Source organism: Engystomops pustulosus, unplaced genomic scaffold (assembly GCF_040894005.1).
Source record: "Engystomops pustulosus unplaced genomic scaffold, aEngPut4.maternal MAT_SCAFFOLD_214, whole genome shotgun sequence".
In the NCBI taxonomy this organism is placed as follows: domain Eukaryota; kingdom Metazoa; phylum Chordata; class Amphibia; order Anura; family Leptodactylidae; genus Engystomops; species Engystomops pustulosus.
This window is the reverse complement of record NW_027285094.1, coordinates 44,858-69,014: the sequence shown is the minus strand read 5'-3', so window position 1 is coordinate 69,014 and position 24,157 is coordinate 44,858. Positions and strand designations below refer to the sequence as shown.

The 24,157-nt window shown below is 53.0% G+C and overlaps 1 protein-coding gene across 1 annotated transcript; it reads right to left on the bottom strand.

Annotated features, from left to right (window-relative positions):
* Window positions 1–1,157: 1,157 nt before the first annotated feature.
* LOC140109538 (testis-expressed protein 264 homolog) lies at window positions 1,158–24,157 on the bottom strand. Its single transcript, XM_072132065.1, has 4 exons — window positions 23,730–24,157; window positions 16,860–17,081; window positions 7,290–7,446; window positions 1,158–2,539 (listed from the first exon to the last, which is right to left on the bottom strand). The coding sequence occupies exons 1-4, from the start codon at window positions 23,994–23,996 to the stop codon at window positions 2,277–2,279; spliced, it is 909 nt and encodes a 302-aa protein (XP_071988166.1). The 5' UTR covers window positions 23,997–24,157; the 3' UTR covers window positions 1,158–2,276.

Below are 24,157 nucleotides of genomic sequence, written 5' to 3'. Positions count from 1 at the left end.
CTGGTGCAGTCACTGTGTACATACATGACATTACTTATCCTGTACTGATCCTGAGTTACATCCTGTATTATACACCAGAGCTGCACTCACTATTCTGCTGCTGGTGCAGTCACTGTGTACATATATGACATTACTTATCCTGTACTGATCCTGAGTTACATCCTGTATTATACACCAGAGCTGCACTCACTATTCTGCTGCTGGTGCAGTCACTGTACATACATGACATTACTTATCCTGTACTGATCCTGAGTTACATCCTGTATTATACTCCAGAGCTGCACTCACTATTCTGCTGCTGGTGCAGTCACTGTGTACATACAGGACATTACTTATCCTGTACTGATCCTGAGTTACATCCTGTATTATACCCCAGAGCTGCACTCACTATTCTGCTGCTGGTGCAGTCACTGTGTACATACATGACATTACTTATCCTGTACTGATCCTGAGTTACATCCTGTATTATACCCTAGAGCTGCACTCACTATTCTGCTGCTGGTGCAGTCCCTGTGTACATACATGACATTACTTATCCTGTACTGATCCTGAGTTACATCCTGGATTATACTCCAGAGCTGCAGTCACTATTCTGCTGCTGGTGCAGTCACTGTGTACATACATGACATTACTTATCCTGTACTGATCCTGAGTTACATCCTGTATTATACTCCAGAGCTGCACTCACTATTCTGCTGCTGGTGCAGTCACTGTGTACATACATGACATTACTTATCCTGTACTGATCCTGAGTTACATCCTGTATTATACTCCAGAGCTGCACTCACTATTCTGCTGCTGGTGCAGTCACTGTGTACATACATGACATTACTTATCCTGTACTGATCCTGAGTTACATCCTGTATTATACTCCAGAGCTGCACTCACTATTCTGCTGGTGCAGTCACTGTGTACATACATGACATTACTTATCCTGTACTGATCCTGAGTTACATCCTGTATTATACCCCAGAGCTGCACTCACTATTCTGCTGCTGGTGCAGTCACTGTGTACATACATGACATTACTTATCCTGTACTGATCCTGAGTTACATCCTGTATTATACCCCAGAGCTGCACTCACTATTCTGTCTTGTATACACAATATAAGTGCAGGACTTGGTGAGGTTTCGCTTTGTGATACAATCAGGAGATGTTGAGGTGGAGATTTGGTTTATTCGCTCTATAAAGGCTACAATTACCAGTTTCGGCAGCAGACAGAAGTATTAGCGGCTCGGCACCTGAGGCAGGAAATGGATGTAATAAATAACTAATAAATACCATTTACATGAATCTTTACAAAAAACAGACAAAATTTCCATGATAACCGAGCGAAACATTCTCCATCCAGAGGATCAGATCCTCACCCTCAGTGGAGGACGGTCGCCTGTGCATCATGCGTGTGGAGAGCGAGGAGCGGGCAGGACCCACGGGCCGATATCACAGGGGTCCATGGTCCTAGAGGTCACGCTTGTGGGGGCGGCAGTAAGGCACAGATTCTCTGGTCAGTGACCTCCTCATAGAAAATATCTAAAGATGTGAAAGGGACAACTACAATGTATGGGATTACAGTAAGGAAGCAAACAGAAGAACATGGGTCCAGCCCTGCCTGGTATTACATCTCATCCGCAGATACAACCCATGGCCAGAGGTGGCGCTGTGCCTGGGCGAGAGCAGCATCTCCAATTATGGGTGACGCCTCTCACAGCTCTGCACAGGGGTTGGTGGACACGTTCTGGAGGTCTTCTCCTGACACCTGGGGTCTACGAGCCACGTTCTGGCCGGTAAATCCGGTCAATGCGAGGGCTGATGGTGTCACCACGCAGCAGCGTCCAGGCCCGGGCCTGCGTGCGGGGACTTGTGCGTCTCTACATCAGGTCACAGCGGGAGCGCTGCGGGACGCCGAGGCCCCGGGGTCGCCTTAGTTTTTATGCAGTAGATTTCTAAACCTCTTTTCTTCCTCCTTGAATCCTGCCGCCTCCCCGAGGGCACGATTGTCTGTTCTGAATGTGTGTGAAGCAGAGCAGAGTCGTCTCTACGCTCCCCCGGCCTCGCGCTCCGCTCACACAACATTCTCCCTCATGGATTTATTTTTTTTTCCATAGAAAAAGTTAAAAGAAAAAAAATTAATCAGTTTTCTGCAAATAAACTCATCTCCTGTGTGTAAACTAGAGGTGGTGCGCTGCGGGAGGGGTGCCAGCCGCAGACGTGAGGGTAGGTGGAGCGCACCGCTATCTATCGCCTAGGATCAGTCTACAACGCTCAGCGAGCGCGCTCACTCCTCCGCTCGCTCCTTGTCCCAGCTCTCCGCCATTCTGCTCCATTCTGTCTTTGGGTCGTGTGGAGCTTTTGCTGCCGCGTTGCCGTCCAGGTCGAGCTCTTCGAAGGACGAGGCGCTGGCCCCGGACTCGCTGGGGCTCTTCTCGCTGTCCGTTTGCTCTTTGCGTTGGGAACCTTCGGCCTCGGGCTCTTCCTGGTTTTCGGACACCAGCTCCAGGCTCAGCGTATCCTCGAGCAGCAGGGGGTCAAGGTCAGAAGCTGAGGGGGGTGACAAGAGAAGAGATCACATTACAGTCTGAACACACTGACCTGATGTCACTTTGCTTAATTTCCTCTGCTTGCTGTCAGTGACTATGTACTGTGTGCAGATTATTTTGCAGATGCAGTAGGAGTTGCTGAGGTCGGCGTTATATGGGTTTGCACTAGGAGCCGGGTCACACCTGTATTATTGCAGCCTCTTCATATTTTTGGAGGTCACAATGTCCCCTATGGCCAATGATTGCCCTGAGCAGGTCCGGCAGTGGCCACTTGTATCCCCCCACAGGGGCTGCCGAGAACATGAAGGGGCCGCATTGCTTCTGTGAACCCAGTGTGGAGTTTTCTACAATTCCTTAAAAATCTCTAAAAGCTGCAAATTCAACATCAGAAATGAGCAGCGAATGGAGGAGTCTGGAATAAGCCATCACTGGTCACATTGCGGAGTTTCTGCAGATCTGTGGTGCGCCACGCGTGCACCTGGGTCTGCAGATCTGTGGTACGCCACACGTGGCCTGATTGGTCCAGAGCTCATCTGACACCACACACCGATACACTGTAACAGTCATCAGCCAACAGAGACCCCATTTCATTCTGGCTCCGATGCCCCTGGTTGGCACAGGGGCACACAAGGCACCAGCACATTGCCTTTCCATCATGGCCGCTCTTCCTAATTTTAGTCTGACTATCCTGTCTCTTCTCACAGGTGGGCCCCCGACCCGGCAGATTATTACATGCCATTTATTGTCCCCACCGCCCATGTGGTGCGTCAGCTTCCAGCTGCCTAATAACAGATAATAACAGAGGGATGGGATGAGGGGTGTCAGCTCCGATCCTGCCCCCCGCCTGCACATTAACCAGATCTGTGCCGCGGCGCACGCTGCCTGGTAGCAGGACGGATAATGACCTTGGCTGGCAGAGAGCGCCGGCAGCTAGGGCAGAGGGCAACCTAACACGAGGAGGTGACAGTGACAGCTGGTGCTGCCCACGGCTGGTGACAGCGCTCCAGGGAGTCATTAAGTGCAAAATAATGTTAATTGTGGCTGACACCGCTGGAGGACCGGGGCTGCGATCCGGACTCCGCAACGTCCCAGACCCCCCCCATCACAAGGAGAAGGAAGAACAACAAAGCACCCGGGGAGATGTAACAACAGGCAAGAGGAGACGGAAGCAGAAGTATGTGCCCACTGGCAGACACCCCCGTGCCAGACACACTGACCGCTCCTCATGTGGGGCCAATGTGACACCTCCAGAGCAGAACTCCTGGTTCTGTCCAGGTGCACATACAGTTCCCGGATCCAGACTGCCTGACCTATGCGAGGTCCAATGCAAAATCTATAAATTTCGGATGCGCAACAGAAGAGCCTCTGCAATTACATTATCTGCTCCCTGCCAGCAGCGTGTGGAGAGTCCCGGGGGAGGAGCTGCTACCGGCCGGTTCCATGCACATGACCAGGAGCTGGATGAGTGTGGATGAGACCGGCGCAGGCTGCAGATAATACCTACCCCCCCCCCTCTCGCCGGGACGCACTGCGCGCTGCTGACAGGGAGCCGGTAATATAGAAACTATTATATACTACTAACAGGATTCAGGATACAAACAAAGGACTCGCCCCCAATACACAGCGAGCTGACATGTCCTGTGTGTCCTGACACCTTTCTATCATAGCCAGCAGTGGTCAGGGGTCAGCATGGGCGCTCTGACCTCTCTGTGACTACACCCCCCATACACAGCGAGCTGCCATGTCCTGTGTGTCCTGACACCTTTCTATCATAGCCAGCAGTGGTCAGGGGTCAGCATGGGCGCTCTGACCTCTCTGTGACTACACCCCCCCCATACACAGCGAGCTGCCATGTCCTGTGTGTCCTGACACCTTTCTATCATAGCCAGCAGTGGTCAGGGGTCAGCATGGGTGCTCTGACCCCTCTGTGACTACACCCCCCATACACAGCGAGCTGCCATGTCCTGTGTGTCCTGACACCTTTCTATCATAGCCAGCAGTGGTCAGGGGTCAGCATGGGCGCTCTGACCTCTCTGTGACTACACCCCCCATACACAGCGAGCTGCCATGTCCTGTGTCCTGACACCTTTCTATCATAGCCAGCAGTGGTCAGGGGTCAGCATGGGCGCTCTGACCTCTCTGTGACTACACCCCCCCCATACACAGCGAGCTGCCATGTCCTGTGTGTCCTGACACCTTTCTATCATAGCCAGCAGTGGTCAGGGGTCAGCATGGGTGCTCTGACCGCTCTGTGACTACACCCCCATACACAGCGAGCTGCCATGTCCTGTGTGTCCTGACACCTTTCTATCATAGCCAGCAGTGGTCAGGGGTCAGCATGGGCGCTCTGACCCCTCTGTGACTACACCCCCCATACACAGCGAGCTGCCATGTCCTGTGTGTCCTGACACCTTTCTATCATAGCCAGCAGTGGTCAGGGGTCAGCATGGGTGCTCTGACCCCTCTGTGACTACACCCCCCATACACAGCGAGCTGCCATGTCCTGTGTGTCCTGACACCTTTCTATCATAGCCAGCAGTGCTCAGGGGTCAGCATGGGTGCTCTGACCCCTCTGTGACTACACCCCCCATACACAGCGAGATGCCATGTCCTATGTGTCCTGACACCTTTCTATCATAGCCAGCAGTGGTCAGGGGTCAGCATGGGCGCTCTGACCCCTCTGTGACTACACCCCCAATACACAGCGAGCTGCCATGTCCTGTGTGTCCTGACACCTTTCTATCATAGCCAGCAGTGGTCAGGGGTCAGCATGGGTGCTCTGACCCCTCTGTGACTACACCCCCAATACACAGCGAGCTGCCATGTCCTGTGTGTCCTGACACCTTTCTATCATAGCCAGCAGTGGTCAGGGGTCAGCATGGGCGCTCTGACCCCTCTGTGACTACACCCCCATACACAGCGAGCTGCCATGTCCTGTGTGTCCTGACACCTTTCTATCATAGCCAGCAGTGGTCAGGGGTCAGCATGGGCGCTCTGACCTCTCTGTGACTACACCCCCCATACACAGCGAGCTGCCATGTCCTGTGTCCTGACACCTTTCTATCATAGCCAGCAGTGGTCAGGGGTCAGCATGGGCGCTCTGACCTCTCTGTGACTACACCCCCCCCATACACAGCGAGCTGCCATGTCCTGTGTGTCCTGACACCTTTCTATCATAGCCAGCAGTGGTCAGGGGTCAGCATGGGTGCTCTGACCGCTCTGTGACTACACCCCCATACACAGCGAGCTGCCATGTCCTGTGTGTCCTGACACCTTTCTATCATAGCCAGCAGTGGTCAGGGGTCAGCATGGGCGCTCTGACCCCTCTGTGACTACACCCCCCATACACAGCGAGCTGCCATGTCCTGTGTGTCCTGACACCTTTCTATCATAGCCAGCAGTGGTCAGGGGTCAGCATGGGTGCTCTGACCCCTCTGTGACTACACCCCCCATACACAGCGAGATGCCATGTCCTATGTGTCCTGACACCTTTCTATCATAGCCAGCAGTGGTCAGGGGTCAGCATGGGCGCTCTGACCCCTCTGTGACTACACCCCCAATACACAGCGAGCTGCCATGTCCTGTGTGTCCTGACACCTTTCTATCATAGCCAGCAGTGGTCAGGGGTCAGCATGGGTGCTCTGACCCCTCTGTGACTACACCCCCAATACACAGCGAGCTGCCATGTCCTGTGTGTCCTGACACCTTTCTATCATAGCCAGCAGTGGTCAGGGGTCAGCATGGGCGCTCTGACCCCTCTGTGACTACACCCCCATACACAGCGAGCTGCCATGTCCTGTGTGTCCTGACACCTTTCTATCATAGCCAGCAGTGGTCAGGGGTCAGCATGGGCGCTCTGACCTCTCTGTGACTACACCCCCCATACACAGCGAGCTGCCATGTCCTGTGTGTCCTGACACCTTTCTATCATAGCCAGCAGTGGTCAGGGGTCAGCATGGGCGCTCTGACCTCTCTGTGACTACACCCCCCATACACAGCGAGCTGCCATGTCCTGTGTCCTGACACCTTTCTATCATAGCCAGCAGTGGTCAGGGGTCAGCATGGGCGCTCTGACCGCTCTGTGACTACACCCCCCATACACAGCGAGCTGCCATGTCCTGTGTCCTGACACCTTTCTATCATAGCCAGCAGTGGTCAGGGGTCAGCATGTGCGCTCTGACCCCTCTGTGACTACACCCCCCATACACAGCGAGCTGCCATGTCCTGTGTGTCCTGACACCTTTCTATCATAGCCAGCAGTGGTCAGCATGTGCGCTCTGACCCCTCTGTGACTACACCCCCCATACACAGCGAGCTGCCATGTCCTGTGTGTCCTGACACCTTTCTATCATAGCCAGCAGTGGTCAGGGGTCAGCATGGGTGCTCTGACCTCTCTGTGACTACACCCCCCATACACAGCGAGCTGCCATGTCCTGTGTGTCCTGACACCTTTCTATCATAGCCAGCAGTGGTCAGGGGTCAGCATGGGCGCTCTGACCTCTCTGTGACTACACCCCCCATACACAGCGAGCTGCCATGTCTTGTGTCCTGACACCTTTCTATCATAGCCAGCAGTGGTCAGGGGTCAGCATGGGTGCTCTGACCCCTCTGTGACTATACCCTCATACACAGCGACCTGCCATGTCCTGTACTGTATACACTCTAGGATCAGATGCATATATTTTACCATTACAACCCTCGGTTGCAGTAGAGGATGCAGGTGCCACGTTGGGTACAGCGGTGGCACATACCTTCAGACTCTGGCAGGGGAGGTTCTCCTTTCTCCTTCCGCAGCAGCTCTTTCATCTCGGGTACGTAGAAGTCGTCTTGGCGAGACAAGGGGCACATGAAGATGATCTTATCCCCTTTATAGATCTCCACGTACGGATGGGCACACAGCTTCCTCTCCTGGAAGAGAAGACAGAGGTTAGGTTGGTATACTGGGAGGGTCACGTGTTGGCAGCGGATTAGGGTTGTGTGCCAGTGCATGGGGTCTCCTCCTGCTGCTGCTTCTCTCTGTTCCCCTTATGGCCTAATTAGAGGCGGCAGCCCCGCTGAGCCCTGCGGTGATGCTGGAGCGCGACCCAGGAGAGCAGAGGCTTAGTCCTCTCATTAGCAGCCCCTTCCACGCAGAATCATGGAGGGTGGGGATTATAAAGGCTGAATCCTGACAATAGACACCGAGCCATGAAAGAAGCCTATTATACAAGTGCGAACACTACAAGGCACTGACATTTATCAGCTTTATGTGTAATAGGCCCCAATGTGGGGGAGGGGGCTACACGTCTGATAACACAGAAGGGGCTCCTCATAGCTGGACATATGGTCATAGATTTAGGGTCCTGCGTCAGAGGCATCAATGTCCTCAATGCGGGGAATCATCAGTTTTATTGCTATGCAAATCGTCTTTACATTACACCATGGGGGGGGGGGGGGGGTGCACAGGAGGAGTCGGGACCCGTCAATTAAGACCAAAACCGTCAGGAGAGGGTGCACCAAATTCGAGGCCACACCCATGGTTCATCAACCTCAGAAGTGAAGAAGTGAAGGTTTCTCAGCGCTCAGTACAAAGATTTTATAACTTGGTTGATGCTAATAAGAATCGCAGTGCATTGTGGGAGTGGTCCAGTGCATCCAACACTATCCAAAAGAGAGTGCATCAGACTATGGCCACGCCCATAGTGCACCAAACGGCTCATTTACATATAAAGAAGATGGAATTCCCCTGACTACGACATGTGTGTAGCAAGAATGATGGTGGAAGAGAACAAGAGTTATAGTACACAAGACGCCAGAGGGGTGCGGCGCTGGGCCCCGGACCAGTCCATCAGGACGCCAGAGGGGTGCGGCGCTGGGCCCCGGACCAGTCCATCAGGACGCCAGAGGGGTGCGGCACTGGGCCCCGGACCAGTCCATCAGGACGCCAGAGGGGTGCGGCACTGGGCCCCGGACCAGTCCATCAGGACGCCAGAGGGGTGCGGCACTGGGCCCCGGACCAGTCCATCAGGACGCCAGAGGGGTGCGGCACTGGGCGCCGGACCAGTCCATCAGGACGCCAGAGGGGTGTGGCGCTTGGCCCCCGGACCAGTTATCGATCAGGACGCCAGAGGGGTGCGGCGCTGGGCCCCGGACCAGTCCATCAGGACGCCAGAGGGGTGCGGCGCTGGGCCCCGGACCAGTCCATCAGGACGCCAGAGGGGTGCGGCGCTGGGCCCCGGACCAGTCCATCAGGACGCCAGAGGGGTGCGGCGCTGGGCCCCGGACCAGTCCATCAGGACGCCAGAGGGGTGCGGCGCTGGGCCCCGGACCAGTCCATCAGGACGCCAGAGGGGTGCGGCGCTGGGCCCCGGACCAGTCCATCAGGACGCCAGAGGGGTGCGGCGCTGGGCCCCGGACCAGTCCATCAGGACGCCAGAGGGGTGCGGCGCTGGGCCCCGGACCAGTCCATCAGGACGCCAGAGGGGTGCGGCGCTGGGCCCCGGACCAGTCCATCAGGACGCCAGAGGGGTGCGGCGCTGGGCCCCGGACCAGTCCATCAGGACGCCAGAGGGGTGCGGCGCTGGGCCCCGGACCAGTCCATCAGGACGCCAGAGGGGTGCGGCGCTGGGCCCCGGACCAGTCCATCAGGACGCCAGAGGGGTGCGGCGCTGGGCCCCGGACCAGTCTATCAGGACGCCAGAGGGGTGCGGCGCTGGGCCCCGGACCAGTCCATCAGGACGCCAGAGGGGTGCGGCGCTGGGCCCCGGACCCGTTGATAATCACGATGCCAGAAGGGTGTAGCGTTGGGCTCCTGACCAGTCACCGATCAGGATGCCAGAGGGGTGCGGCGCTGGGCCCCGAACCAGTCCATGATCACAGCACCAGAGGGGTGCGGCGTTGTCCATCCTGTGTGGCAGGTCCGAAATGTAACCCCAGAGACCATTAATGGAGCATTTTTGGGGCTTGTATATATTATTTGCCGTGGTATCTGTCTCCAGATACAAAGCAGAGGTCCAGCACATGAACATTACCCACAGCGCCCCCAACAGGAGCGTCTTGAGGCCTTGCGGGTGACCGTCCCTGCCCGGAGCAGAGGTGACGGCTTCCAAGTTTACATCTGTAATATGTTGGCACATTCACAGACAATTATCAGATGGCAGCGCCTCTATATATAGATACAAACACATCCACGGCACGTCTAAAGTGTATATGTATGTGAGCGGGGGGCCGGCTGCAGCTGTTCTCCCCTCCGTGCTTGAGACACCACTACTCACTGCAAACTCATTAAAATTTTATTCCCAGCTGGATCTGACTCATTAAAATACAAGTTATATCCTGACAATCCAAGGGACGGCGCGGGCAGCCCCAGCAATGCCGCCCGGGGAGGGAGGTGGGCGCCTCGGGAGGTGCAATGGTGGGAAGGGGGAGCATAACCAGAGAGCTAAAGGGTGCAATGGTGGGGAGAAGGGGGTGCAGAGGTGCGGGGATGATGCTCCGCAGCAGCTGAGGCTCGTGTATTAGAGCGAGGAGAATCCTCTTTGTCTTGGACGTTCTGCTGGATCTCAATGTAAAGATCTTAAGAGAACTTGTCCTGAGCGTCTCCCCGAGGCAGAGCGAGGGGTGCGCACTAATACCGTCCCCCTCCTTCCTCTATACCCTGGGGAACATATCCCGCTCGCGTCCTCGCTCCCCCCTCCATTAGTGAAGCCGCAGGAAGAGAACACAAAGCGCAATGGATACAATAAGGAGCGCGGGAGCCAGTGATGGAGGGAGCATGATGCCGGCAGACAGGCGGGAAATAGTAAATGGATGAGAAGATGAGGGACAAGTCAGAAATAACGAGACGCGGGGAAACGGGAAGTAGCGCCGGGCGAGACAGAACCCCCTCCGCAGAGCCGCTCCCCCCCCCCCCAGGCGGCAGCTTCTCCATCTAATCCGTCGCTTCTCTTGGTCTCAGATCTCATTTTCACCTGAGAACAAGCAGCAGGTGGCAATTTACACTTCCCCAACCGCAGCCGTGGACGGCCCCCGCCTCTGCCCGAAACACGGGTGTGAACAGCGCTCCTTATAGAGATCACGCTCCACAGAACAACAGTATTATCCAAAGATACCGAGACCTACCCAACGTGTAAGGGAGGGCGGCCCGGAGGACTACGGATCACAAATGCCCCCAGACGGACGCTACAGACCCCTCACTAGGCTCACATTGTAATATTAGGGATTCCCCTCCCCCCCCCCCCCCAAACATAATTCTGCAGTAAATAACCCAAAGTGACAAAGTGGAAATAGGATTTTAGAAACTTTTGCAGACTAAAAAGGAAATGGAGAAGTGCAGTAATGATGGGATTCAGCACTCATGGGGTGCGCTGCCAGGAAGGGGGGCAGTAATGATGGGTTACACAGACCCAGGGGGGGAGGGGGGGGCAGCACTGATGGGGGGCACAAGTTGTGATGGGATTCAGCACTGATTGGGTGCAATGCCAGGAAGGGGGGCGGTAATGATGGGTTACACAGACCCAGGGGGGGCAGCACTCATGGGTTACACTGCCGGGGAAGGAGGAGGGGGGGGCAGTGATTATGGGATACACTGCCCGGGGGGCAGCACAGCTCAGGAATGAAGTGATGATGGGGTACAAATGTTAACTAATGCATTGGCTGCTGCCCTATGGCGGTAAAAGTTTCGGTGCTGAAAACTTCTGCGACTTCCCATCACACGTTGCGCCCCTCCCCCGCATTTTTCGCACAATTACAGCCTTTACGAGATCACAAACTCCGCAGCGACGTCTCTATTCTTACCCCATCACTACACAGAGGCTTTCTCTGCTGCACTTCTCATCTGAGTGACTCCTCACCAGCCCACTCCCTGGTTATAGCGGAGTGTGCGCTCATGTGTATGGGGGGCCATGCCGGGGCGTGCTGGGACCAAGGCTCTTCTGGGGGGTTTAGAGAAGGTCTGCACTTTGGACAACCCCTACCAGTCAGTCACCCATAATCCTATCACAACGAGCACCTCAGTGATCACCTGTATTGTGCGTGTGCAGCGCCCCCACAGGGCAAACCGAGTATTACAGGGTATTAAATTCAATCTCCGGAACCCTGGCACCAAGAAACACAAACATGAGTATTCCCCCATATATATGTCCATATGGATTGTGTATTGAGGCTTCACAGGACCAGAGATCCTTTCTTCAAGTTGTATTAAAAATATTGCTTTTTATTTCAAAGATTGGCGACTAACTTTAAGAATAAATATCTCAGATTCTCCCGTTTGACACCATTCTTGTGTTTCTAGGTGCCAGGAGATACTGGCGCTTGAAGTGTGTCAGGCAAAACGTAGAAGAAGCTGCAGGAAAGACTTACCATATATACTCCAGTATAAGCCTAGTTTTTCAGCATTAAAATGTGCTGAAAACCCAAACTCGGCTTATACTCGAGTAAAAAATAAAAATATCGGTTTTACCAGGTTTCTGCGGTAAAATTAGGGGCCTTGGGTTATACTTGGATCGGCTTATACTCGAGTATATACAGTGGCTCAGAGTCTACAGAAGCACATGCACCCTCTGTGTCTAACTGGACATATTTTTAACATATTTTGGTAAAAGTTTATTCGGTTTTACTACGTAAAACTGAATTTAAACCCCTTTAATCTGAAAAATTATAAAAAAAAGCTAATTTTTCCACATTTGTTGGCCAATTTTATAGAGGAAAAAAAAATTTAAATTAATAAAACGATCCGTCAGGTTAAAGTCGCTTATGACATGAAAAAAAGCAAAGTAAAAATGATTATTATATGTAAAGCTTTTGCAGAGCCAAATATCCAGCGATAGAACGGAACTGCAAACAGTGACCCAACCCGTGACCTGTGACCACACCTCACACAGAACCTTCTAGAAGCCCTTACACATGCTCCGCTGATGCCCTTACACATGCCCCGCTGACGCCCTTACACATGCCCCGCTGACGCCCTTACACATGCCCCGCTGACGCCCTTACACATGCCCCGCTGACGCCCTTACACATGCCCCGCTGACGCCCTTACACATGCCCCGCTGACGCCCTTACACATGCCCCGCTGACGCCCTTACACATGCCCCGCTGACGCCCTTACACATGCCCCGCTGACGCCCTTACACATGCTCCGCTGACGCCCTTACACATGCCCCGCTGACGCCCTTACACATGCCCCGCTGACGCCCTTACACATGCCCCGCTGACGCCCTTACACATGCTCCGCTGACGCCCTTACACATGCCCCGCTGATGCCCTTACACATGCTCCGCTGATGCCCTTACACATGCTCCGCTGATGCCCTTACACATGCTCCGCTGATGCCCTTACACATGCTCCGCTGATGCCCTTACACATGCTCCGCTGATGCCCTTACACATGCTCCGCTGATGCCCTTACACATGCTCCGCTGATGCCGCCTTCCATGGGATTAGAGACAGACTTATAAATGTCCTCTTATCCAGTTATGGAGGAGGGAGCTGCAGTATACATTATGTATACCCCACCTCCTCGCTGATACTGCTACGACTCTGAACACAATTGCAGCTTGAGGTTCATGTTGCCAAGTTTCTCTCAGCCGACACCTTCCCGAGGAAGAGGTTAATAATGTAGCGGCGCGGAGTCACACAACCACCATCTGCGTCTCTCACAAAGTTCCAGCAAGTGACTGTGTACAACTTACTACTGCCCCCGAAGGTGAAAGTAAAGGCTTGTCTATATGTCTGGAGCTGAATATTGGCAGACTGGTCCCCGAGTACTCGTTCCGTAAGGCAGTACAGGGATATATCGAGATAAGCAGGACCCCATTACGATCATTAGACTCCAAAGCAAAACGTGAGGAGAACACAATCTCAGAATCACTTATAAGTTGACGTGTTCAAAAGTTATAACCATTTAAAGTGCCCGAGGTCAGATCACAAAGAACGGGGCTGAGCCTTAAAGTAAAAAATGCCCGTGTCTTAAAGGGGTCGAGGCAAAGTTTTTAACACTCAGCATCAGACATATGAGACGCTGAACTGATGGCGGCTCGGATCGAAAGGCAGAGAAATAAGAAATGCCAATAAGCCCCATTATCTAAAGAGACATATACAGTATTTATCGGACTATAAGGTGCACAAAACAAAATCCTTTGATTTTCTCAGTAATCAAAGGTGCGCCTTATAGTCCAGTGCACCTTATATATGATCCGTACTCACAGACAACAGCTGCCTGGCACTGTGCACAGGTCTGCCACCGGTGATACATAAATGATAGATTTTTCGCTACTTTTGGTTACATTTTAGTAAATTTGCAAAATAAAAGAAAATATTTAAACAAAAAAATTAAAAAGTTCGGTATCCCCAAAATCAGATTTACGTATAGAATACAAATAAGATATTCATTAGGGGAATAAATAAATAACCCCCCCCCCTTCCCCCCAGTGAGGCGAGCGGCCGGGGGTTGAGACATTGGGGGCGCCGAGTTCTGAAGGAATTCACAGAAAAAGAAAAAAAAAATTCAGCCAAAATTGCAGAGCTGTGACCAGCGATGGGGACAATCCTCAGTCATCTGTACACGGGGGTCCGGCGCTGCCCCCTGCAGGCCTCCGTCCTCTGATTTATAGAGATTCTTTCTATCTAGGTTCTTTATAGATGGGAGAAGCAGCGCGGCTCCGCTCCACGTGGAAGAATCGTGGCCATGCAGCGCCACCTACAGGTCAGACCTGACATTGCTCCACCTGGTGCACAGCGACTCGGCCCCCCACGTGCACCATTACACCATAGGAGACCACCACGCGCTACACGACTGGTACACAGGGCAGTCATGTGACTGGCGTCTTATACAGGTTTATAGTTACATGTGTAATGCGAGTTCTGGTCCATTAACCTAATGCTAGAAATCGTTTCACTACTCACATTCTACGTTACAGGAATTTCAAAAAGATTTGTCACTATTCTGATGCCAGCAGTGACCAGCAGTATTCAGAGGGGGGGCTCCGCTGCTATTGGTTACTATAGGTGTATTCAGAGGGGGGGTTCTGCTGCTATTGGTTACTATAGGTGTATTCAGAGGGGGGGCTCTGCTGCTATTGGTTACTATAGAAGTATTCAGAGGGGGGGGGGGCTACGCTGCTATTGGTTAATATAGGTGTATTCAGAGGGGGGCTCCGCTGCTATTGGTTACTATAGGTGTATTCAGAGGGAGCTCCGCTGCTATTGGTTACTATAGGTGTATTCAGAGGGAGCTCCGCTGCTATTGGTTACTATAGGTGTATTCAGAGGGAGCTCCGCTGCTATTGGTTACTATAGGTGTATTCAGAGGGGGGGTTCTGCTGCTACTGGTTACTATAGGTGTATTCAGAGGGGGGGCTCTGCTGCTATTGGTTACTATAGGTGTATTCAGAGGGGGGGCTCCGCTGCTATTGGTTACTATAGGTGTATTCAGAGGGGGGCTCCGCTGCTATTGGTTACTATAGGTGTATTCAGAGGGGGGCTCCGCTGCTATTGGTTACTATAGGTGTATTCAGAGGGGGGGCTCCGCTGCTATTGGTTACTATAGGTGTATTCAGAGGGGGGCTCCGCTGCTATTGGTTACTATAGGTGTATTCAGAGGGGGGGCTCCGCTGCTATTGGTTACTATAGGTGTATTCAGAGGGGGGGCTCCGCTGCTATTGGTTACTATAGGTGTATTCAGAGGGGGGGCTCCGCTGCTATTGGTTACTATAGGTGTATTCAGAGGGGGGCTCTGCTGCTATTGGTTACTATAGGTGTATTCAGATGGGGGCGCTCCGCTGCTATTGGTTACTATAGGTGTATTCAGAGGGGGGCTCTGCTGCTATTGGTTACTATAGGTGTATTCAGATGGGGGCTCTGCTGCTATTGGTTACTATAGGTGTATTTAGAGGGGGCGCTCTGCTACTATTGGTTACTATAGGTGTATTCAGAGGGGGGCTCCGCTGCTATTGGTTACAATAGGTGTATTCAGATGGGGGCTCTGCTGCTATTGGTTACTATAGGTGTATTCAGAGGGGGCGCTCTGCTGCTATTGGTTACTATAGGTGTATTCAGAGGGGGGCTCCGCTGCTATTGGTTACTATAGGTGTATTCATAGGGGGGCTCCGCTGCTATTGGTTACTATAGGTGTATTCAGAGGGGGGCTCCGCTGCTATTGGTTACTATAGGTGTATTCAGATGGGGGCTCTGCTGCTATTGGTTACTATAGGTGTATTCAGAGGGGGCGCTCTGCTGCTATTGGTTACTATAGGTGTATTCAGAGGGGGCGCTCTGCAGCTATTGGTTACTATAGGTGTATTCAGAGGGGGCGCTCTGCAGCTATTGGTTACTATAGGTGTATTCAGAGGAGGGCTCTGCTGCTACTGGTTACTATAGGTGTATTCAGAGGGGGCGCTCTGCAGCTATTGGTTACTATAGGAGTATTCAGAGGGGGGCTCTGCAGCTATTGGTTACTATAGGCCATACACATCAGGCTTTCCCCAAGCTGCAGCAGCGAGACCCTGATTGCTGCATCTGTTGCAGGGGAAATCATCTAGTTAGTGGAGGGATCAGAAATCCCTCTGATAATTGGGGGGCTATGGGCTGCAGTAGGGTGTGATATGGACCCCTACAAGATCCAGTTTGTTGTGTCTTTAAAATATTGGAAACCCCGTTACAAGTAATAACAACACAGGTCCCTGGCAGCGCACCGGACACGGCAGAACCCTGCAGGGGGCGCTCATGGGTGCGCAGGTTAACACCAAACAAAGCATTTAACGAAAAACTAAAATAAAACTTTGGAGGAGGAAGTAACAGACAATGCAGCAGCCCCCCATAAAGTGTCATGTGACCGGAGCTCAGGTCACATGACTTCTACAGCGGCCGTGGACTGGAGCGGTGGAGCCTGTGGCCGTGCAATCATCCACACAGGGTCATTAATAGGATCAATCCTGTATTATACTGACACACCTGCCCCTATATACAGAGAGAGAGGCATGCTGGGAGAATGCCACGTATACAGATCCCCGTGACCATCAGATCACTGCTATCTGCAGTATATATATAGGATCAGCAGGGAAAAAATACAGTGTAATAAAAAATATAACCCAGGGTCTGCAGAGATTTTCTTGTCTGAATGGACGTCTATGTACGACGAGGAGTTATATATATAATTGTATTACTGAAATTATCATCATCCTCCGCGGCTGAAAATACTCCTCAATAATGGTGAGGGGATTATTATTACCCTCTGCTCCTGGAAGTGACCCCTGGAATTGACCCCAGGAAGTGTATAGCAGAGAGCTGAATAGGGGGCACGTAACCCCCCGCTGGCCCCGGGACACCCATCTCCTTCCCTCCTACCTTGACATATTTCTCCAGAGCGGGGTGCACCCGGGTGGTGGCCAGCTGGATGGAGAAGGGGGTGGTGTAAGGGAACGTGGCCATCACAGCGTGGTTCACTTCAGGCAGCACGCAGAACTTGAAGCCGTGCTTCCGGAATATCCTGACGTGATCGGGGAGCGGCTTCTCATCGCCCTCACTGAGTATACTGCCCACGATGTACCGACAGAACTCAACCGGGACCTGCCGAAATATAGCAGAACAAAACATTTACCAGGCAACACAACAACAGATGCTCCCCGGCTGATAACAGAGAGTAATAGATTGCATCACCCCCCTGTACAGTCTCCTCTCCCCGGGATGTAATGGCTGATAACAGAGAGTAATAGATTGTACCCCCCTGTACAGTCTCCTCTTCCCGGCTGTAATGGCTGATAACAGAGAGTAATAGATTGTAACCCCCCTGTACAGTCTCCTCTCCCCGGGATGTAATGGCTGATAACAGAGAGTAATAGATTGTATCCCCCCCCCCTGTACAGTCTCCTCTCCCTGGGGTGTAATGGCTGATAACAGAGAGTAATAGATTGTATCCCCCCTGTACAGTCTCCTCTCCCCGGGATGTAATGGCTGATAACAGAGAGTAATAGATTGTATCCCCCCCCTGTACAGTCTCCTCTCCCCGGGGTGTAATGGCTGATAACAGAGAGTAATAGATTGTATCCCCCCCTGTACAGTCTCCTCTCCCCGGGGTGTAATGGCTGATAACAGAGAGTAATAGATTGTATCCCCCTGTACAGTCTCCTCTCCCCGGGATGTAATGGCTGATAACAGAGAGTAATAGATTGTATCCCCCTGTACAGTCTCCTCTCCCCGGGGTGTAATGGCTGATAACAGAGTAATAGATTGTATCCCCCTGTACAGTCTCCTCTCCCCGGGGTGTAATGGCTGATAACAGAGAGTAATAGATTGTATCCCCCCCTGTACAGTCTCCTCTCCCCGGGGTGTAATGGCTGATAACAGAGAGTAATAGATTGTATCCTCCCCTGTACAGTCTCCTCTCCCCGGGGTGTAATGGCTGATAACAGAGAGTAATAGATTGTATCCCCCCCCCTGTACAGTCTCCTCTCCCTGGGGTGTAATGGCTGATAACAGAGAGTAATAGATTGTATCCCCCCTGTACAGTCTCCTCTCCCCGGGATGTAATGGCTGATAACAGAGAGTAATAGATTGTATCCCCCCCCTGTACAGTCTCCTCTCCCCGGGGTGTAATGGCTGATAACAGAGAGTAATAGATTGTATCCCCCCTGTACAGTCTCCTCTCCCCGGGGTGTAATGGCTGATAACAGAGAGTAATAGATTGTATCCCCCCCTGTACAGTCTCCTCTCCCCGGGGTGTAATGGCTGATAACAGAGAGTAATAGATTGTATCCCCCCCCTGTACAGTCTCCTCCCCCCGGGATGTAATGGCTGATAACAGAGAGTAATAGATTGTATCCCCCCCTGTACAGTCTCCTCTCCCCGGGGTGTAATGGCTGATAACAGAGAGTAATAGATTGTATCCCCCCTGTACAGTCTCCTCTCCCCGGGGTGTAATGGCTGATAACAGAGAGTAATAGATTGTATCCCCCCCTGTACAGTCTCCTCTCCCCGGGGTGTAATGGCTGATAACAGAGAGTAATAGATTGTATCCCCCTGTACAGTCTCCTCTCCCCGGGATGTAATGGCTGATAACAGAGAGTAATAGATTGTATCCCCCTGTACAGTCTCCTCTCCCCGGGGTGTAATGGCTGATAACAGAGAGTAATAGATTGTATCCCCCTGTACAGTCTCCTCTCCCCGGGGTGTAATGGCTGATAACAGAGAGTAATAGATTGTATCCCCCTGTACAGTCTCCTCTCCCCGGGGTGTAATGGCTGATAACAGAGAGTAATAGATTGTATCCCCCCCCCCTGTACAGTCTCCTCTCCCCGGGGTGTAATGGCTGATAACAGAGAGTAATAGATTGTATCCCCCCCTGTACAGTCTCCTCTCCCCGGGGTGTAATGGCTGATAACAGAGAGTAATAGATTGTATCCCCCTGTACAGTCTCCTCTCCCCGGGGTGTAATGGCTGATAACAGAGAGTAATAGATTGTATCCCCCCTGTACAGTCTCCTCTCCCTGGGATGTAATGGCTGATAACAGAGAGTAATAGATTGTATCCCCCCCTGTACAGTCTCCTCTCCCCGGGGTGTAATGGCTGATAACAGAGAGTAATAGATTGTATCCCCCCCTGTACAGTCTCCTCTCCCCGGGGTGTAATGGCTGATAACAGAGAGTAATAGATTGTATCCCCCTGTACAGTCTCCTCTCCCCGGGATGTAATGGCTGATAACAGAGAGTAATAGATTGTATCCCCCTGTACAGTCTCCTCTCCCCGGGATGTAATGGCTGATAACAGAGAGTAATAGATTGTATCCCCCCCCCCTGTACAGTCTCCTCTCCCCGGGGTGTAATGGCTGATAACAGAGAGTAATAGATTGTATCCCCCTGTACAGTCTCCTCCCCCCGGGATGTAATGGCTGATAACAGAGAGTAATAGATTGTATCCCCCTGTACAGTCTCCTCTCCCCGGGGTGTAATGGCTGATAACAGAGAGTAATAGATTGTATCCCCCCCTGTACAGTCTCCTCTCCCCGGGGTGTAATGGCTGATAACAGAGAGTAATAGATTGTATCCCCCCCTGTACAGTCTCCTCTCCCCGGGGTGTAATGGCTGATAACAGAGAGTAATAGATTGTATCCCCCTGTACAGTCTCCTCTCCCCGGGGTGTAATGGCTGATAACAGAGAGTAATAGATTGTATCCCCCCCCCCTGTACAGTCTCCTCTCCCCGGGGTGTAATGGCTGATAACAGAGAGTAATAGATTGTATCCCCCCCCCCTGTACAGTCTCCTCTCCCCGGGATGTAATGGCTGATAACAGAGAGTAATAGATTGTATCCCCCCCCTGTACAGTCTCCTCCCCCCGGGATGTAATGGCTGATAACAGAGAGTAATAGATTGTATCCCCCCTGTACAGTCTCCTCTCCCCGGGATGTAATGGCTGATAACAGAGAGTAATAGATTGTATCCCCCTGTACAGTCTCCTCTCCCCGGGGTGTAATGGCTGATAACAGAGAGTAATAGATTGTATCCCCCCCCCCTGTACAGTCTCCTCTCCCCGGGGTGTAATGGCTGATAACAGAGAGTAATAGATTGTATCCCCCCCCCCTGTACAGTCTCCTCTCCCCGGGATGTAATGGCTGATAACAGAGAGTAATAGATTGTATCCCCCCTGTACAGTCTCCTCTCCCCGGGATGTAATGGCTGATAACAGAGAGTAATAGATTGTACAGGGGGGGATACAGTCTCCTCTCCCCGGGGTGTAATGGCTGATAACAGAGAGTAATAGATTGTATCCCCCCCTGTACAGTCTCCTCTCCCCGGGATGTAATGGCTGATAACAGAGAGTAATAGATTGTATCCCCCCCTGTACAGTCTCCTCCCCCCGGGATGTAATGGCTGATAACAGAGAGTAATAGATTGTATCCCCCCCTGTACAGTCTCCTCTCCCCGGGATGTAATGGCTGATAACAGAGAGTAATAGATTGTATCCCCCTGTACAGTCTCCTCTCCCCGGGGTGTAATGGCTGATAACAGAGAGTAATAGATTGTATCCCCCCCCCCTGTACAGTCTCCTCTCCCCGGGGTGTAATGGCTGATAACAGAGAGTAATAGATTGTATCCCCCCCCCTGTACAGTCTCCTCTCCCCGGGGTGTAATGGCTGATAACAGAGAGTAATAGATTGTATCCCCCCCTGTACAGTCTCCTCCCCCCGGGATGTAATGGCTGATAACAGAGAGTAATAGATTGTATCCCCCCCTGTACAGTCTCCTCTCCCCGGGGTGTAATAGCTGATAACAGAGAGTAATAGATTATATCCCCCCTGTACAGTCTCCTCTCCCCGGGATGTAATGGCTGATAACAGAGAGTAATAGATTGTATCCCCCCTGTACAGTCTCCTCTCCCCGGGATGTAATGGCTGATAACAGAGAGTAATAGATTGTATCCCCCCCTGTACAGTCTCCTCTCCCCGGGGTGTAATGGCTGATAACAGAGAGTAATAGATTGTATCCCCCCTGTACAGTCTCCTCTCCCCGGGATGTAATGGCTGATAACAGAGAGTAATAGATTGTATCTCCCCCCTGTACAGTCTCCTCTCCCCGGGGTGTAATGGCTGATAACAGAGAGTAATAGATTGTATCCCCCCTGTACAGTCTCCTCTCCCCGGGATGTAATGGCTGATAACAGAGAGTAATAGATTGTATCCCCCCCTGTACAGTCTCCTCTCCCCGGGATGTAATGGCTGATAACAGAGAGTAATAGATTGTATCCTCCTGTACAGTCTCCTCTCCCCGGGATGTAATGGCAGATAACAGAGAGTAATAGATTGTATCCCCCCTGTACAGTCTCCTCTCCCTGGGATGTAATGGCTGATAACAGAGAGTAATAGATTGTATCCCCCCCTGTACAGTCTCCTCTCCCCGGGGTGTAATGGCTGATAACAGAGAGTAATAGATTGTATCCCCCCCTGTACAGTCTCCTCTCCCCGGGGTGTAATGGCTGATAACAGAGAGTAATAGATTGTATCCCCCTGTACAGTCTCCTCTCCCCGGGATGTAATGGCTGATAACAGAGAGTAATAGATTGTATCCCCCCCCTGTACAGTCTCCTCTCCCCGGGGTGTAATGGCTGATAACAGAGAGTAATAGATTGTATCCCCCCCTGTACAGTCTCCTCTCCCCGGGATGTAATGGCTGATAACAGAGAGTAATAGATTGTATCCCCCCTGTACAGTCTCCTCTCCCCGGGGTGTAATGGCTGATAACAGAGAGTAATAGATTGTATCCCCCCCTGTACAGTCTCCTCTCCCCGGGATGTAATGGCTGATAACAGAGAGTAATAGATTGTATCCCCCCTGTACAGTCTCCTCTCCCCGGGGTGTAATGGCAGATAACAGAGAGTAATAGATTGTACCCCCCTGTACAGTCTCCTCTCCCCGGGATGTAATGGCTGATAACAGAGAGTAATAGATTGTATCCCCCCTGTACAGTCTCCTCTCCCCGGGGTGTAATGGCAGATAACAGAGAGTAATAGATTGTACCCCCCTGTACAGTCTCCTCTCCCCGGGGTGTAATGGCTGATAACAGAGAGTAATAGATTGTATCCCCCCTGTACAGTCTCCTCTCCCCGGGATGTAATGGCTGATAACAGAGAGTAATAGATTGTATCCCCCCCTGTACAGTCTCCTCTCCCCGGGATGTAATGGCTGATAACAGAGAGTAATAGATTGTATCCCCCCTGTACAGTCTCCTCTCCCCGGGGTGTAATGGCTGATAACAGAGAGTAATAGATTGTATCCCCCTGTACAGTCTCCTGTATTAGTGTAAGGTTTGGCCCCTCCTCCATGTTGTTGTATACGCAGCCTTAGTATATACCCAGAGGTCGGGGGGTTGGACAGGACTGACCGGCTCCAGATACAATCTTTATAGAACTTGGTGACCCGGTTCTCTCAGGTTCTGTTCTCCGGTCACATCTAGATCTGCGCGGATATTTCCATGACCTGGCAGATTGCACTACACAGAGTGGAGGAGCCGCAGCTCTGGAGGTGACTAGAGAACATGATGTAACTCGGGGTCAATACACCAGGCGGGGGAGGGGCTCCTGGTGAGATCCTGCGCTGTGGACCTGTAGCTGCACCTGGGCTCCTGCAGCGTGTACTGCGCCCCCCGGAGACCTCAGTCCTGGGGGAGAGGCGCTGCTATAATAAGCCCCGGCCCCCCGGGACCCTCCAGGTGTATTTCTATCAGCGCAACAGAGAGCAAACCATTACACCAGAAACCGCATTACAACCGCACGGCGAGGGAGGGGGGGGGGGGGCAACCGCACGGCGAGGGAGGGGGGGGGGGCAACCGCACGGCGAGGGAGGGGGGGGGGGGGCAACCGGCACGGCGAGGGAGGGGGGGGGGGGCAACCGGCACGGCGAGGGAGGGGGGGGGCAACCGCACGGCGAGGGAGGGGGGGGGCAACCGCACGGCGAGGGAGGGGGGGGGGCAACCGCACGGCGAGGGAGGGGGGGGGGGCAACCGCACGGCGAGGGAGGGGGGGGGGGCAACCGCACGGCGAGGGAGGAGGGGGGGGGGCACACTCCATAGGTGCCCCCTAATGTCAGGGTCACCGCCATGTCCGCCACCAGACAAATGCCCTAAACCAGTGATGTTGAACCTTTTGGAGCCCGAGTGCCCCTTCTGTATATCCGGGCGCCGGCGCAGCGATGGAAGACGTCATTTATTTCTCCTTGTTCTCTGACAACTTTCAATCCTTCAGCCTCCTAAAGACACCAACACAGGTGAGGAGGAGGGAAACCCCCATCATGGAGGCAGATTCTGCGAGTCCTGTCTGGTGCACTTCATGCTGGGGTGAGGGTGCCCACAGAGAGGCCTCCGAGTGCCATAGGTCCGCCACCACTGCCCTAAACTAAGCTCCTAAACGAAAAAAGCGGGACTAGCACACCCAAGATAAGTATAATGAGGGTCGAGGCTATACATATAAACTATAGAACTTGGTCTTGTGGCGTACTTCTGTTTCCTTGTGAGTTCTAAACTCAGCTCCTTACACAGGCATCACCAGAAGCTGCCCCCTATGTCACCCCACACTCCAAACCCCCATCTGTGCTCCTCTCCCCCCTCTCACCTTCATGGGGTTGTCGTAGTAGACTCCTATGGACACGAGCTTGGGGGCCAGGCTGACGCTCTCCTCATACCCCCCTGCCCCCCCTCCTCTCCCCCTAATACCCCCCTGCCCCCCCTCACCTTCATGGGGTTGTCGTAGTAGACTCCTATGGACACGAGCTTGGGGGCCAGGCTGACGCTCTCCGTGTACAGGTTCCCGCTCTCGTCATACGGACCCACACGGAACTTGTAGGCCAGGACCACCGCGCGGATGGGGGGCGGCCCGGCCCTCACCTCCACCTCCGTCATCAGCCCCGAGTACACGGCCAGCCCGAAGAGGGTGAGCAGCAGCAGCGCCACCAGCGCCGCGATCAGGGAGATCAGCACCCACTCCGGCACCGCGCCCATCACCGGGGGAGAGAGGGAGGACACCGGGGGAGAGACACCCGGGAGAGGGAGGAGAGAGTGCGGGCACCGGGGGAGAGAGTGCGGGCACCGGAGGAGAGACACCCGGGAGAGGGAGGAGAGACACACGGCAGAGAGGCTGCGGCGGAGTGAGTGTGCGATCT